Source organism: Oryx dammah, unplaced genomic scaffold (assembly GCF_014754425.2).
Source record: "Oryx dammah isolate SB20612 unplaced genomic scaffold, SCBI_Odam_1.1 HiC_scaffold_1, whole genome shotgun sequence".
NCBI classification, from domain to species: Eukaryota; Metazoa; Chordata; class Mammalia; order Artiodactyla; family Bovidae; genus Oryx; species Oryx dammah.
In genome coordinates, this window is record NW_024070185.1 from 9,561,894 (window position 1) to 9,580,379 (window position 18,486).

Consider the following 18,486-nt stretch of genomic DNA (forward strand, 5'->3'; position numbering starts at 1 on the left):
GAATGTAGAAGAAAATGAGAATAAAATAATTTTTTGAACCAGAGGATAGCATCTGTTCTTATTCTTCAGAGACAAGGGAAAATCCTAAAATGTACTTCGCAAAAACATTTATATTTGAAAAGAAGTTTTCTCCTAATAGAAACTAAAGCTCTAAACCTTTTCAACTTGGAAACACAAGTTCCAACTTATATGCAGAAATCTGCCATATTTATAGACAGATAATAGCCTTCATAGTGGAGCTCTACATGAAGCTAATAAAATTCATCAGGTAGGAACTGATAAGATCTTGTTAGATAAGCATTAGAATTATATTTGGTTATAATAGGATAATACCATAGTCTGTGACTTATGCCCAACCAATACTTCTTTTGTAATTATAAATGTAAATTCTACTTGTTTAGAGCAGCTTTATTCATAATTGCCCAAATTTGGAAGCAACCAAGATATCCTTCAGTAGACAAATGGATAAACTGTGGTACATCTTAACAATGAAACATTACTTAAGCGCTAAAAAGAAATCAACTATCATACAATGAAAAGACATTAAAGAACCTTAAATAATTATTATTAAGTGAAAGAAGCCAACCTGAAAAGGGTACGTACTATATGATAACACTCTGGAAAATGCACAACTATGTAGGCAGCAAAAAGATCAGCAGTTGTCAAGAGTTAGGTGAGAAAGAGGGAAGGATGAATAGGTAGAGTACAGAGAATTTTTAGGAAATGAAACTAGAGTGTCATCTTCTGACACTATAACGGTAGTTAATAGTAATTACATTTTTTCAAGACCTATTTGAATGTACAAAACCATTTATACCTAAAGTAAATTGGGACTCAGGGTGATAATGTAGGTTCATAAAGTACCACTCTAGTGCCAGATGCTAAGAATATGGGAGGCTGCGTGTGTGTGTGTGGAGGGGCAGGAGGTATATGGGAACTCTATACTTTTAGTTCACTTTTGCTGTGAATATACAACTACCCTGAAACATAAAGTCCATTTTTTTAAAAAGATATATTGACATTTTAGTTGGTTTTTAGTGTTAGGTCTGAAGTTCTCTAATCAGGGAGAGGATCAATATGTACACAATTTTGTAAAAAAATTATTGTAGTTAAACTAAATATGTAGTGCTTTTATCCTTCGTTTTATTTTATGGTTGTTTGATTATTGGCCATGCTACATGGCATGCGAGATCCTAATTCCCCAACCAGAGGTGGAACCCATGTCCTCTGCAGTGGAAGCATGAAGTCTTAACCACTGGACCAGCAGGGAAGTCCCTATTCTTCATTTTAAAAATAAGGAAGAAAGGGAAAGTGATCTGAATTCAGCTGAAACATTTCTAAAACTGGTTCAGAGCTTCTCTTTATACAAATTCTTCCATTTGCAGAATAAGAGTCACTAGGGAAGGGTAAAATGCATACTTGTTAAATGTACTTAGCAGTTTAAAAACAGAATGGAGTTTGACAACTAGAAAAGATACTTGGAAAACATTTGGTCAAACCCCACATCTTAAAAATAAAGAAAATGAGGCTCAGCTAAGTTATGTGATTTGCCCTGGATCACAAGGCTATTTGACAGAAGGACTAGAAGTTTGGCATTCCAAAGTTTAATGGTCATTTTTCCATTATACCATTATCATTCAAGAAAACAGAATTGGGATAAAGTTCTTAAAACTCAGAGATGACTATTTTTTTCTTTTTTATTTATTTACTTTTTAAGAGGACATGAATCTAGTTAGGGTATTTATTTAGCTGATAAGCACACACTAAAGCACTGCCCATTTACCCACTTATTTTGCCAACCTAATTTTCCCCAGAGGTCACCTAAGAAGAAAATCATGTCTTAATAATTCTCACAGCCCAAGAAAATGTTTCACCCTGAAAGTGAATATAAAACCTACATGTTTATTACTGAAGCAAAGACTATGTATGCTCCCCACCTTACCGTTGTTAGTGAGAATTTTGAAACTTGCCCAATCTCTTACAGGGGTAAAAATTCAGTCTTGGTGGGAGCAGCTATGACTCTGTGAAAGAAGCTACAAATAACATGCTGGGAAATTCAGCAGGCACTGTTATTATATCCTGTTTATACTGTCATTTTTCCTATCAGTAGGATATTATTTATACAGACCCCACCCAAGAACTTCTTGTTTATCTTATTATAGAAATCCTCCAAATCTATAAAAAGAAGCCTCTGTATTTTGTTTCTGGAACAAGCACATGTGTGGTAATTTTGCACCTCACTACACATTTTTATTTAGCATTTCCTTTTGTTATGCACCACTTGTTCTCATTTTTACCCAAGGTTGATTTATTTCATTATGTCACATACTGGAGTTAAACTTAACTGACTTTAAGAGATTCCAATCTAGGACAGATTCCAGAGCACCACATCTTTTATGTTGGCGGAGATTTCATCAGGTAGCTGTTCTTCTAAGATAAACTTGACTAATTTGTTTAACAGGCAGAAAAATGTGCCAATATATTAATCAGGTGCCCCTGCCCCAGTGAGTAAGGCCCAAGTGCCTAGAAGCCTTCTAACTTTGGCTTCTTTATCTCAGCTGGGTCAGTTATGAGGGCTAAGCTTTATAGTAGTTCTCACTAACTGACTATTCTCTAGCTGGATCTCTTTTCTGGAATGAAAAGCATTGCTTCTGAGTTTACTTGGATGGTTAGACAGGCTGAGTGAAAATGTGACATAGTAATACATGAGAAATACATGAATTCAGTAAGGAGACCAAAGGGACAATGAACCAATTTGGTTATAACTCATCCTCAAGCTCCTGCCTAACATAAATAATTGAATTAAAGTAGATAAAAGAAAAATGCAAATCCCTTAAGGGCAGAAATTCATGCTGCCTTTGTTGACCAAGTAAGTATTTCCAGAGGGGAGATATCACTGCACAAAGTCACACTGGATAAATTTTCACGTGTATACCTTGTGTTAGCTTCACCAGTACTCCTTTTCTAGGGAAACATGAGATCTTCAGAGAGTATGTGCAATGCTAGATCCTTTGAGAATGGTTAAGAAGATCTCTGCTTTTAAAGACTACTACTCTAAAATGCAGAACTGAAATGAAGTTTAACCTCTCAGGGTGGTAAACTAAGTGTATTAATTTCAGGCAAAAAAGAGAGGTCTACATGGGTTACAGTGATCAAAGAAGTCAGAATGAGAATAGTAACAGAAGTAATGTTGATAAAGGGTTGCCTGGTGGTTCAGTGGTAAAGAATCCACCTGCCAATGCAAGAGACTTGGGTTCGATCCCTGGGTTAGGAAGATCCTCTGGAGAAGGAAATGGCAACCCACTCCAATATTCTTGCGCGGGAAATCCGAGAGACAGAGGAGCCTGGCGGGAGATAGCCCACGGGGTCACAAAGAGTCAGACATCACTCAGCAACTCAACAACAACAACACTGACTAACAGGAATTGGTAAGACCAGGGTGAGCAGATGAAGGCAAGCTAGACACAGTCAACGACTAGTGAGCATCTAGGTGAACAGATACAGAAATGGCAAGTAGCTGAATCCAGCTATCAAGGATACTGAAAACAAGATGGCTATAAACAGCAGGCTGGAGTAGATTATAAAGAACTTCATTTTCCATACAATAGAGAACCAAAGATACATGAATGAACCCAAGTTTGGACTAGTAATGAAGAGGAGGAAGACAACTTGGGGTGAGGCAGAAATGAGGGGAAGAAGGTTTTAATGGTACCAGATCCTATGACTACAGCGGCAAAAGTCCATGAGTTCTAACAGATAACACATGGAAAAATTTCAACTCTTGCTTTCAGAAACAAGAGATGGCATCATGATGACTGTCACTGACTGAGACAATGCTAGACAATGCCAATCCATGGCAGTTAATATCAGGAAAGCTCACCAGTTTCCTAGAATACTACTTCTCATTGCAAATTACCTGGTGAGTAGGTTTAGGGTGGTACATTTCTAGATGGAGAAATGTACATGGAGAAATGTACATGGAGACAGATAGATGTACAGAGAAATGCAAATGGAGGATTGGGTACATTCTCCCAATACCATTGTCCCATGGACGACATTTTGAATAGCAAGATGCTAAAACATCTTTAATTTCCCTTTCAAAAAGGCAGTATTTGATGTATGGTATAGCTAATGCCTCAGATATGTCTAAGAAATTCCTTTTAGAGGTACTGTATTATAATTTGCATCAACATCTGATAGTTTTCAAAAGACACTATTTTAAAGGTCCAAGATGATTCAAGATTCAGGGTATTCAAGAGATTCAGAAATATTTCCACTTGGGCAAAATCAACTTTATCATGCTGTTTATAACACCATAGTTTTGTCTTTTTTTTCTTTTTTAGGCTGGCAAACTAGAAGATATGATTGCTTTTAATCTTGGGGGCTGAATTAAAAGTCCTGAGGGACAACTGATCTTTCCACAGTGCATATCAGTGGGTTTTGGTAAAACCCACTTAACCTGCCCTTAGCACCACACCTTAATCCTTGAAGATAAAAGTAACATTTTAAGCATCCTATTGAAAAACAATTGAAGATTACAAAAATTAGATTCATAAATAGTTCTAGAGGAATGGACATGCCTTTAACTTTTTTTTCTTTAACCATGAACAGAAGTATCATTTATAAAAATACTTTACTAGTGTAGTATGTTACACACATACTAACACTGGGTGACCTTAGATTCCTGGGGTGAAATTTAAGATTTCCAAAATCTCAAGTTTCATTTTTAACCAAATGGTCAGTAATAACATTTGGGGAAAATGAGCTTCGATATGTATCAATGTCTAGAGAACAGAAATAGCATCTTAAAATTGGAAGGTGCTATTGAAGACCAGATTCAACTATTTCAACGTATTAATAGAAGAAACTGAGGTGCCAAGGCTAAAAAGTCGCAGAGTTGCTACTGGAATGTTAAAAAAAAAAGAATGGGAGGAACAAATTAATTTTTGTATCTGTTAATACACAACACACAACAATGTATCAACTACAACATGTATGTAGTTGAAAGTTTTTAGTTCCTCCCATCACTAAGACATAGTTGATTTTACTAAGCTCTTAGAAATTACTGATATCTGAGAAAAGAAGACTACAGACCAACAAAGAAAAGACATGCTACCCCCAAATTTAAGAACTTTATAAAAAATGCAATCTGAATAGAGAATGACACATATACACCACATACTCAGGATGGGGCTGCTGTTGTTTGGGTAATGAGATGGGATATAAAAAAATAAAGAGAAGACACTGGTAATTCTTATCTTCTCAGTTATGGTTTGAGAATATACATTTTCTTTCACATATGGAAAAGTGGTTAAAAAACACAACTTCCTTCACTCCCATGAATCTTTTTTTAATTGGTAAAATCAGGGAGTCGATTTGGAGGACTGTAAAGCTTCTAAAAATATGAAATGTAGAAAGCAGTTGGATGTGCATGTGTCATAAGCTCTGTCACAATTACAAGAAAACCAGAGAATCCTTTTTAGTCATAAAGTAGGGAGTTTTGTGCTTTTTACAAATGCTGTAAAATTTACTAGCACGAGATAAAAAAAAAATCATTGGAGAAGTTCCAAGATATCGGAGACAATGGGTTTTAAATCACAGGCATACATTATTATGCCTAAGTTGACAGATCTGCACTGCAATGCAGAAATGCAAGCAATATTCCAACATCTGCACTAGAAGGCAGAGACTAGACAAGATTCCAGAATAAAGGGCTCTTCAGCTCTTACCTGTTACCTGTGCAACAACTGCTTGGGAAATCCTCCGATTGGCAAGAAAGGCTTTGATTTCCTCTTTTATCACACTGCTGTCCCTCCTAACAAAAACAGAAGACAAGACCAACAATGTATGTTGAAGGTAGAAATCCTCATCTTTGCTAAGAAAGGTGAAGCAGAGAGGTGGGGAGAACATAGAAAGAAAGGACACAAAAATAAAGGTAAAACAGACCAAGCTTGTGGGAAAATATGAAATTAAAACAAACCAAGAAACACCAAATATTCAAGTCCTAAAACAGCACACCATCAGACAGACGCTTTAGTGAATGCCACAGTAGATGTAAGTCTCATACCAGAGATGGTTAATCGCATGCTGTGTATAATTCACATTAGGAACAAGCTGCCATATGGTATATGCAAATTTTCATTACTGGGGAATGAATGTATCTTATACAGACAGAAATCCTAGAAAAATAAAAAGCAGCAACAACAACAAAAAAAATCAGTTGTGAGTAGACTGTGGTTTTGCATGTTAACTATGCAACTGCATAAATCATGTTCAGTTCATTTGAAAACCTCTGTCAAAGGAACAGAAATCATCATTCTCACAACTGCTAAAATGCTGGCCATTTTAAGGTGCTTTTTTGCCTTTTAATTTGCATTCTTTGTCCTTAATAAACCAAAAAAAATTTAAGCAGGGTGGGCTAAATATAAAATTTCAGTATAAAAGACACATTAATGTCCTAATACATGTAATACACAGGATACTTAATAATTAAAACTATATTATATTCTATGCCCTTGACATTATACATCATAGACCTAATTTTTCCTCCACTAAGACTCTTATAAATTTTTACTTATGTAAAAGTCCAAGAAATTCTCAAAAAGCCTAGACATTCACTAGAATGACAATGAATGGGAACCAGGACAAACGTAATACTGCAATGAAAATTATACCTAAAGCCTTAAAACTAATCAATGTTTAAAAGAATCATACAAATGGATTTTTTGTTCTAGCTCAAAATAACTGAATAGTGGTAACTTATGGTCTAATGCAGGTGATCAGAAAACTATGGCCCATAGACTAAATCTGGCCTCCCATCTGTTTTTATACAACCTATGAGCTAAGAGTAGTTTTCATGATGAATATTTGCAATCAGTTTGAGACAGGGAATACTAACTTTGAACATGAACTGAGCAAAATATTATCCCCTTCTCACCAAAAAATTCTATTCTTCTCTATAGGCCTGTATCTTAAAGATGGTATTTGATGATCAATTATTATTCTATATTGAATTTTGCAAATAAAAAATTGTAATCATTTGCTTTCTCTCTTGCATATAAGTATCTATATCATGTCCTCGATTTTGCCTCTTGCCCACAAAGTCTAAAATGTTTTCCATCTAACCCTTTATAGAAAAACTCTGCGGAATCCCGATCTCAGACAAAGGGACTGTGAAATCTTTATACATTGCTTTGTGAATCGCAAACTCCTGACTGGAGCTCAAGTCTCTTTACAGATTATCTGGAATGAGAAAAGTAAAGTATCCTATCCCCAAAGAATCAGCAGTGATTTACTCAGAGCAGACTGGCAGTCCTTTGCTGAAGAGGAGCTAAGTGCTCTGTTGGTGAATTTCATGCTCCCTTTCAGGAATTCTGGAAAAGAGCAGAGAAGTGATGGTAGGGACAGCTTCCAATCTGGAGCGCCACAGTCTACTCTTCATCCACTGGTTGGAAATCCTAATCAAAAAGATTCCCAGAGGAAGAAAATAAAGAATCAGCAGCCTAATCCAGTAGTTAAAGCTTCTCATACTGATCTAGATACTGGCCAAATTCCTTCCAAAATGCTTATTTATACTGGAAACATTTCTTTGAAAAATATGCATTTGTATTTTGAAATTATGTACCTGAAAGAAAAGGGCACAATACATTTAAAGGTCAAAATACCCATCTACATTACCATCTGGCTCTCAAATATCCAACAACAGTCAGCTAAGCAAGAGATAAACTTCAGCAGTAAATAAAACAACCAAATTATTTGGTTTCTGATACAGATGCGAAATTAACCTGAAAAAATTTAAGTAAAGCACTGCATTCCAATGTACAGAATGTCCTTCTAGGAAAATGAAAACTGAATTTAAGAGGCTATCTAGTAAGGTTAAATAAAAATGAGCTTTTGTGGGGAAAATGATGAAATGGTATTTTTTTGACTACTGATTTAAATTGGAATTTAAATCAATTTATTTAAAATCAATTTCTCCTCAAGTAGAGACTAAGTCATAAGGAGGAGATAACACACAATTATTCCAATAGGGCACATCCAGTTTGTGAATTATTCACAGCCCTGTGGTATGATATTACCAAGCACTGCAGCAAGACAGAAAGAACCCCAAAAAGTCTGCAAAGGAGCAGAAGTTCATTTAACCCTCTCAGAGATTCTATTTTTAGTTACGTTGGAAGTTTCTAAGTATGCATAATGAGTTTAAAAAACTAAAAACAAAAACCTGTTTACTCAACTGCTTTACCAGAAAGAAGCTTTTTCAAACTGAAGAAAAACAAAACTTAAAAGATAAATGGTGTGCTTGGGCAAGTCATTTAATAAAGTTGGTTTCATCATCTGGTAAAATAAGAACAATAATATGCCCCCTACCCCATCACAAGCCTTTAAAGATTTTTCTCCAAGCACTGAAATAAAAATTAAGTGAAAATTATTATCAAATGTGTGTACCTAATATATAAAATTTAAAAATTCTTCAGTGTAAGACTTTTTGAAACTGTAAAAGCACTATATAAACAATGACTATCATTTTATAATACACCTACAGAACATAAATCCCTAACTACACAAGTAAATAATCTATTAGGCATAGAACTCCAGGAAAGAAAAACTCCAGGAAACTCCAGAAAAAAAGAAACAAATGATCTGCTATAAGTACGTAAGACTGAAGTTAACATCTGTACTGGAAATTTTAAAGCACCATGAAAAGATTTCTATAAAGTCATTTTAGATGCAAATGTTTTGTCATTTAGTTGGTTTCACTAGGTGGTTCCAAAATAGTAACAGCATTTAACATTCACTGTGCTCAGTTCTCTTATATATTTCAAAAACTTCCACCCTACTGGGTTAAACTTGTTCTCTAAACATATTCCCCCTCAATCATCCCACCTTCTTTAACAAATGACCTGCCACTCCTAATGTCCACATCATATCCTGTGAAATCACCGATTTCTTGGTGTGAAAATTCCTTCATTTACTCCAAATTTGTCTCATCTCTTACGCCTTACTTCCTGTCTAAAATTCGACATCTTTAAAAAGAATGTATCCACTTTTCCATCCTTATAAGCTCTCTCTCTCCTCATGATTTCTACTTCTCCAGTCTTACGGAATTAAAGTGAAGTGTAGGCTGATCTTTCTTTGATTCCATAGTTTACTTCCAAGATAAGCTACCACTCTACTTCTATCTAATCACTTAAATACACTCAGTAATGCCTTTTCATGAAGTCACCCTTTTTAAGACATCTTAAAATAATAATCACCATCTAATCAGAGAAGTTTTCTCTGATCCTCAGAGCTACAAAGATTGTTTCTTCTAATAGCTAACTTTAACCATTTCAAATATACATATCAATATATTACATGTAATTCTGTATTATAGTAGTTCCTGATCTAGTCTTATCTCTACTAGCAAAGTCCTTGAGCACAAAGATTGTGTCTTATTCATTATGGAGTTTGCATATATTAGAGCTTAATGTGCTCCATAAATGAAAAAATCTGTAGTTAAAGATAAAAGGTTATAAAATGGAAAATCTGATGTAAATAATTTATTAAAAACAGCTCTAAATTCCTAATGTTAAATATGTTTAAGCTTCCCAAAACAGAATGGAAGAGAGTTATGTATACTAGCTCAAAATGGTAATGCTTTCTTTTCTGGAACAAAGGCTATTAAAGACTGAATGTTTAAAAGTTGTATGCTTTAAGATTGTCCAAATTTTCTTAGTCGATGTACACTACACAGTCTTTAAGACCTCTTAAAAGTAGTCATCTATCTCAAGACTTTCAGAGGTGGAGCAATACCTACCAATACAGACTACTTCACTGGTGGAAAAACATAACTAACTACACACAAATTCTTTCACGTACGAATAGGAAACTGCGCCCTTTCATTTCTACTCATGGAGATAAAGCATAATTTAGAAGCTTACAAGATAATGTTGAAATCTACTCTGTATGTGTAAACAACACGGTAACTGAATACTATGTCCTACAGAACATAAATCCCTACCTACACAAGTAAATAATCTATTAGGCATATAGATAATCAACTCGGAATAATGTCTCAGAATCCTAGATAAAATACTAAACACTAATGAAATTTAGTATGTGAGTAGTCAGGAATAACATCTTTTATATGACAAATTAATTCTGATAAGCCTCATTTCAATTGTTATTTTATACATACACAGTAGGACAATACACTTTAATAGATATACACTATTAGCAGATATACATATACAACTACATATAAACATATATACTAATAGATGCATTTAAAAAATATTAACATGTAAAATCGGTCTTTATCCTAGCTCTTGGTTTTAAAGTCCTTCCTAAAATGTTACATTCAACAATTTGCTGATAATCCACATTCTAGTTTCCCTTTGATTTTTTCAAAACCCTGATCAATCCAAAAATGGAAAAAGTAGCAGGTGCTTTCTTTCAAATTAATCAAATTTAAAAAAAAAATTCTCCTTTATATACCTTGAAGTTTTTAGGAGTTTAGTTTTTGGACCCAATGGATTATGAGAGTTGAGTGCTCTGGAGGCTGGGGAATGTGAGCATGAGAGAGGTGAATTACATGTGACATATGTAGGAAGGGAAGCAGGAAGGCATTTAGGTATCCATTCTCCCTATCTAGAGTACAGCCCTCTGTATCATCAGAGTGTGGAGTGGAGCCCTATGTGGGCGCAGGGTACTCAGAAAGATTCACTGCTCAAAACTCATTCTCTAACATTCAACCAAATAAAAATCCATTAGGCTACCCAAGGGACTGATTCGAAGTGACAAATATCACTTGGGGGGAGAGTGGAGGATAAGTACATTAAGGCTTTCACACTTTGTCTTGAGCTATATTAATGATCATTCCTAAAATTTTACTGAAACCTACACACATGAAAAATGTATTTATAGAGACAACAGATACCAGTCAGTGACAGACACACTGGTAATAAAGACATGGGTTAGAATTGAGCCCTGCCAGTTAAGTTTTCTTGGGTCAAGTTATTTAATTTTTGTGTATCTCAATATTTCTGCTCTACCTCACATATAGCATGGTTGTGATAATTAAAAGTGAAACAGTCATGCAATAAACTTCTCCCTCGAACCTGAGGACTGTGATTATTTGTAAACTTGAGAAAAATGAGAATGGGCACAAAGGAAGAGTGAAGGTGTGGGTGAGAACGCAACGGCAGAGGACCACAGAGCGCCATGAGGGTCAATGAGACTAGATGAGCAGAGGCCAGCACAGGAGCAGTTCCCAGAAAGAAGTCAGAAAATACCCTACCTATGCAACCAGGGGCAGCATGTAAACTAAGTACTGCTAACAATTACAAACACACACACACACACACATCTCTAATAATGAAACGTGAAGGTGTGTGCTTAGCTGGATTTAACCACAAACCCTGTTGTCGAGCTTTTAGACCATTATACTCAAGTTTTAGACTCTAGACAATCTTCCAGAGACTTGTGTTAAAAATAAACTTTTCCCAAACTTCCCATTAGTCTAAAACACATCTGGGAATTAACTAATGCTTTTTAAAGTCCACTAAAACTGATTAATTACAGCAACAACAACAACAAAAAGGCTAGCATCCTAACAAATTTTATTGTTGATACCCACTCTGCTTAGGATAAGTAAAAACTAACCTTGTTACATGTTAACTATTAAAGTAACTTCCGTTTGTTTGCCCAAAGGATCCTCTGTCAATCTTGACAGTGATGTAGATGTTAAATTCAAAATGAACATAAACTTCGGTCAGCTGTTTAAGCAAGGAAAATGAATGAAAAGCCACACTGATGTTTTATACTTTAAGTTTACAAAGCTTAAATAACAGGTCCTGTAGGTGCTCTATGAAACCATTCATTACAGGAATTACATTGGAATCTAGATACAACAGTCCATTTAGCCCAGAATTCCCTATATGGCAGTTCCACCCTAAACATAAATTCAGGACAGTTTGTTCTAAAGATTATTTTACCTCTGTGGTACTACAGACCTTTCAGATGGCAATATTAAGTCACCATTATACTATCTTAAACTCCTACAGACTTATAGAAGAACTACAACTCATAATTATAGTTTAAAATTTTATTTGACATATTCCTGCTACAGTTTCTTTCATATAAACCACAACGAATCTACCCGCAGGCTCTCCTCCCTACTACAGCAGTGCTAATCTACCGAAAATAATGCTTTTATCTCTTTCCTACAGACCTCTTTAAAAAAAAAATCCTTTAATTTCCACCATGTTAAACATAAAATCATGTACATGGAATTCATATCTCCCCCAAACCTGTACCGGCCTCCCAATATACTATTCTTATCACCATATATAGCCAATCTGCAGTTCTTAGAAGACTAAACATGTCTTGCCTTTTCTACCTGTTACTATTCCCTTAACTTTAAATAAACTTCCTATATTTCAAAACAGAAGCTATCCTTTAAAGTTTTGCTCAAATTCATTTATTCACGTGACATAATAAGCCCTTAACATGTCCCAAGGACAGTTCTAGATTCTGGAGACACAAGAATGGAAAGCACAGCAGTGCTGCCTTCAAAGTGTCTCAGCTTCAGGGTGAAGCCCTTTAATTACCACTGTTGAAAATGGACTTCTTCAGGGTTTCAAATTCAAGGTGCTTACACTTATCTTGTAATAGATGACATTAAATTTATGTGTGTGTGTGTGTGTGTGCACACAGCATCTACTGCAAAAATCTGAACTTCAAAAACCATGTCTATTTTTCTTAAGAACACTGCTTTTTAAATAATAGATGCTCAAAATTAGTTTGTCAATTGGCATGTTGGAGGGAAAAATTAAGAGTATATGTATTTTTACAAAAACATCCTACCTCTCAGAGAAAGAACTTACAATGCATTTAAGGCTTACAACATATTTGTTAGCAATTCATAAAATTCAGATGTTAGAAATTAGAGCCATAAAGAGAAGGCTAACCTTTGCTTAAATAACAGAATGGAAAAGACTTATAAAGCAGCAAAGAGAAAGAACTTAGGTAGAGAAAAAAAAATTTGAATTAAAAACATAAAAATTTCAATTTTTTCTTTATCACCGAAAGGGAAGAGGGAAGCCACAGTTGTCATATGTAAAGAGCTGAAATACAGCTTTATTACTCAAAATCAGTCTAAGCACATAGATATTTGGAGGACTCTAAATAAGAAAGAAACTAACCTCATTAATTCCTCCACTTTATCATCTACATCTAGGTCCTCTTCTGAGGCTTCAAAACTGTATGACCTCTGACCCATGCTGTTGGCATGGTAGCGAGTTGGTGACATCTTCCCATTGGACGTGGATAATCGCTCGTTATTCTCCCTCCCATTCTGATTGGTAGTACAAGGCTGTGGGGAGGTGTCGTAACTATTGCTAGGTGACGGGGACATGCCCGAATGCTGGGTCTGCGTGGAAGCTGTAGCTGTAGAGGAAGATGCTGGAACATTGTTGGTACTATTCCCATATGAACTTCCTCCATAGCTGGACCTTCTTCCAAACTTGTCGCTATGTTCTTGATCAAGGCGGTCCAGAGTTTCCAAGGCATGGAGAATTTCATGTTTAGTCATTCCAGTACGCCGGAGGCGCTGGAGCAGATCTATCTGCTCTATGGTAAATCTGGGTTCATCTGTATAGTGAGACATGGTTTCCAGCAAACTAAAAAAAAAAAATAAAATAAAATAGTCCCTTTATTTATAATATCTACCAAAGAATGTATTGTTATGTATTGAGAATGAACACAGACAAAATATTTCTCTATCAATGTCTTTACTGAAAATGACTAAGACATGATTAAGGGTAATATTTTGTTTTATAGGCAAACCTGACCTAGGAATTCTGTAACTTTTATTTGGCATAGACAAAAACAACTGGGTAAGCTTAGCCCGAGTAAATAACTAACAACTACCAAAAATATTTAAATGGAAACATGAGAAGGGCACATAAAAAAACTTAATAAGCACAATTTCACCCACCACTTTGCATCTCTGTAATGTATTCTCTCTATATAGTTATCTCTGTATCTCTATATAGTTATCTCAAGAAATGGATCTTGAGTGGCTGTGTCCACAATGAGCTATTCATTTTTCATACAAAATTGCTTCCATATTATGCTTCCTTTAACTAACACAAGGTACTGCAGTGCACCAGAAAATGCCTCAGAGTCGGTGACAATATTAAGTTTAAGGGAATTGTCAAACATCATAAAAATTCTCACCATTCGAATTCTTTCCTTATAAAACTTGACTTTTGTACTGAAGATTCTTTTAAGTGGGAATTTCTTCTATTTTTAAGGTTCTAGTGCCAAATAGGTTCCAGGGCATGCAGCAGGCTCTCGGTTAAGTGTTTGCTGATGAAAATAAATGTCAAAGAACTTTCTCATCCTTTCCAGGTAAACTTCTACTCTGAGTCAGTTCTCCTAAGCTCTTGGAGATCAGTTTCCTTATCCCTCTATAAGAGGCTTCCCTGGTGGCTCAGAGGGTAAAGAGTCTGTGTGCAATGCAGGAGGACCTGGGTTTGATCCCTGGGTCAGGAAGATCCCTTGGAGAAGGGAATGGCAACCTACTCCAGTATTCTTGCCTGGAGAATTCCATGGACAGAGGAGCTTGGTGGTCAACAGCCCATGGGGTCACATAGAGTCGGACATGACTGAGTGACTACCACACACACACACACATATCCCTCTATAAAAAGTTATTGAATATTCACTCTAGGCCAGCACTGGGCAAGAGTTTCATGTCATACAATCTCCGTTCCTCACAACAACACTCTATGGTAATTTTTTTTTAATACTACACTGACTGACGACTGTTGAGGAAACTAAGGCTCACAATGGTTTTGTATCTTGGAAAAAGTCTCATTAAGACATAGGAAAAAAGATTTAAACCTAGATCTTATTAACTCCAAAAGCATGCATATATGGCAGAAATTATTGGATTCAAGTGATATGGGACACAGGCTTTTGTCCTTTTTTAAGTTACCAATTTAAACCACTTAGACAAAATCACTCCACTGAGGGACTAGGGGTTCTAGTAACAGCTTTTATTAATATTTAAAATCTTTAGTCCATATAGAATTTGTGTTTACTGAATGAGTGTGAAAGGATTTGAGCTTTATTTTTCCCCAAAAGGATAGTTCACTTGTCCAATATGCTTTTTCGAGTAGTATATCTCTTCCTCTATGGTCTGAAACACCAACTTTATCATATACGAAAACTCCACACAAATCTGTATCTACCTTTGGAGTGACTGTTTTGTCTTCCAAGTCCTTTTAAAAAATAAGCAGGCAGAAATCTATAACTTTTATGTGAAGTCATTCTAGTTTTAGAAATCAGCTCATTAAAAATAAAAACAGACATTCTGTGGGCCTAAAATAATATGCTGCAGGCTTTTTGTGCCCATGGGCCACACTGTCTGCCTTCTGCCTATTCACATTATCTTTTACTCTCTTCCAATATCCATTTGTGATAAGCTATTCATCATAAAAATCCTGTTTTCATGATTATTACATTCTTTCCTGATTGTTTTCTTCCTCCAAGATTTTATAATGAAAAAATTTAAACCCACAGAAAAGGTGAAAAAAAAAGCTGACAGTGAATACCTATACATTAATTATCGAGATTTTACCATTAGTATTTTACTTGCTTTACCACATAATCTATCCATGCTCTATGAATCCATCCCTCTATTCATTTTTTGATGCATTTCAAAATCAGTAACAGACATCTGTATACCTCTCCTTAAATCCTTTCACATGTAGATCATTAGCTAGAGCTCAGTATTTGTTCCGGTATTTTTTTTCTATTGAAGTAAAATTTACATAAAATAAAATATGCAAATCTTACATTTACCATTCTTTGAGTTCTGAGAAGTACATCCACCTGTGAAATTAAATCCCTCGGAAGATACAGAATATTATCATTACCCCAGGAAGTTCCATAGTGCTCCTTCCTGGTCAGTCCCCATTCTCTCTCCTCAGAAGCGACCACTGCTCAGATTTTTTCTCATGACAGAGGTTAATTTTTTCTGTTCCAGAACCTCATACAAATGGAACTTCTATATACTCTTTTGTGTAAGGCTTCTTTCAGTATAAAGTTTTTGAGATTCATCTATGATGTATGTATCAGCAATTTGTTCTCTTATTGCTGAAGAGTACTTTATTGTAGGAATATACGACAGGTTTGTTTAGCTATTCTATTTCAGATGCTTGGAATGCCAATTACGAGCTATTCTAAAGCTCTGGCTATTACACTTGTACTCTATACTAACTTCCTTGTCAGTTTTCTATATCTGCCCCCCTCCCCCATCCCCAACTCATAATATATCATTGACTAGTTGGGTGAGAGAGAAAACCATAAAACTTTCCACCAGAGCAATTCATTTATTTTTTCCCTGACTGATGTCAAGGGAAGAGTATACCTTGTTTAATACAAATGCTCTACTATTAAAATAATAGGCAGTATTGGTAATGTTTTGTTTCATGCTAGTTACGTGACACAGGTGCACAATACGTGAAGATTCACCGAGTCCTACACTACTGATTTGTACATTTTTCGGTAGGTATATTATATTCAAAATTTGTTGAAAAAGCTGTGTAAACATTTTCTGAATGGCTTATAAGAGACACTTGACACTATAGTTTTATCTTAACCCTCAGCCCTTGGTCCTTTCTCATGTTTAGTAACATATTAGTTCTTAATCCCAGGAAGTTCTTTTTAAAAGTAGCTGCCCTTTAGGAATCCAAATAATTTACCCTTTAACTTACTGATTTGGTAAATTCAGGTTTCTATATATTCTTTTCTCTTGAAAATGGAGTTGTTCACTGCTAACTTTAGTCTTCATGCTTTCAAAATATGTCATGAACAGACTTTATTTTATATATGAGATGTCAAGGACTGTTTTATTTTGCAGACAAAAAAAAAAAAATCAACCATGATATTTTCCTATCCCATTTATATCAGAGCTAATAGTATTCTATATGTAACTCTTCAAACCTCCCTCTGTTTGGGGTAGCACTCTGTATATTAGTATAAAACTAAAATGAATTATGTGAATTTAACCTGTTAACTGAAAAGTATCCACTATAAAGCTTATATCAGACCGACCAGAACTAAAGATTCCACAGTATCTAAAACAATGTATTTAGGTCATTTCAGAGTCACTGATTATGGGAACCACTTTGTTTTTTGCCATGCTGCATAGTTTGTGGGACCTTGGTTCCCTGATCAGGGATCAAACCCACGCCCTCTGCAGTTAAAGTGTGGAGTCCTAAAGGCTGGACCACCAGGGAATTCCCTACGGAAACCCATTGTAAAAGTGGTTAATTCAAAAGTCGTAAAAGAAGATAAAAGAAGGCACCTATTATTTTGTCCGCCCAGAATGTCTGTTTCCAACCACATGTTCTTGGAAAGAATGAAAGTGAAAAGTGGAAGTGTTAGTAGCTAAGGTGTCCAACTCTTTGCAACCCCATGGACTGTAGCCCACCAGGGTCCTCTGTCCATGGAATTCTCCAGGCAAGAATAATGGAGGGGTTCCCGTTCCCTTCTCCAAGGAAACTTCTCGACCCAGGGACTGAACCTGAGTCTCCTGAATTGCAGGCAAATCTTTACCATCCAAGCCACCAGAGAAGCCCTGCCACTCAAAATGCCCTACCTTCTGGCCAACAGTGTGGGCATACAAGGAAACAGCCTTGCTCTTCTCAAAATATTCAAGTTAGAGTGGCAGGAAGATGGACAGTCACTGTAACTGTGGTCAGCTGCAAGAAGATGTTATATTCCTCACCATGTAGAAGGAGCTAGTTTGTAGGAAAATAAGGCAGGCATAATAAGAAATGCAGGCAAAGCAGAAAACTCTACAGTATTCACATCCCTTGTTCTAGTCATTCCGAAGCCCCTACTACATCCCTGCTCAAATTCATATATTGTCATGTAACAGCATGAAAGTGAAAGTGTTAAGTCACTCAGTCATGTCCAACTCTCTGCAATCCCATGGACTGTAGCCTACCAGGCTCCTCTGTCCATGGGATTTTCCAAGCAAGAATACTGGAATGGGTTGCCATCCACTTCTCCAGGGGATTTTCCTGACCCAGGGATTGAACCCAGGTCTTCTGTATTGAAGGCAGACTCTTTACCATCTGAGCCAACAGGGAAACAGTTTAAGTTCACACAGACTTCCCTTTATGCTTCACTTTGTTTAAATTAGATGTATGTGCCCTGCACCAAGAGAGGTCTCTAATACAAAGACATACCTAAAGTAAAAAGATCTACAATTGCCAGAGCAAACTGTATGGCTGCTCTAGAGCAGAGTGGGATGATGAGCACGATCAAATCATACATGTGACACTGAAGGCACAATATTGTATTGAGAAAATGCCAAGATTAGAAGCTCGCTTAGATACTAAGAACAATATTCCAGTGTGCATTAACATAAACAGAGGCACACATTCTGTCATTTTCAAATTTTATTTCTTAAAATCCACCTAGTTT

General features: G+C 35.9%; 1 protein-coding gene across 10 annotated transcripts in view; it reads right to left on the minus strand.

Annotated features, from left to right (window-relative positions):
• HMBOX1 (homeobox containing 1) overlaps positions 1-18,486 on the minus strand; it is a 188,758-nt gene that overhangs the window by 89,869 nt on the left and 80,403 nt on the right. For all 10 annotated transcript variants that reach the window (XM_040235755.1, XM_040235565.1, XM_040235877.1 and 7 more), the window contains 2 exons: positions 13,185-13,661; positions 5,730-5,815 (listed from right to left, as the gene is read on the minus strand). In XM_040235755.1, coding sequence (XP_040091689.1) covers positions 5,730-5,815; positions 13,185-13,661 — 563 coding nt within the window. The remainder of the gene's footprint in view (positions 1-5,729; positions 5,816-13,184; positions 13,662-18,486) is intronic.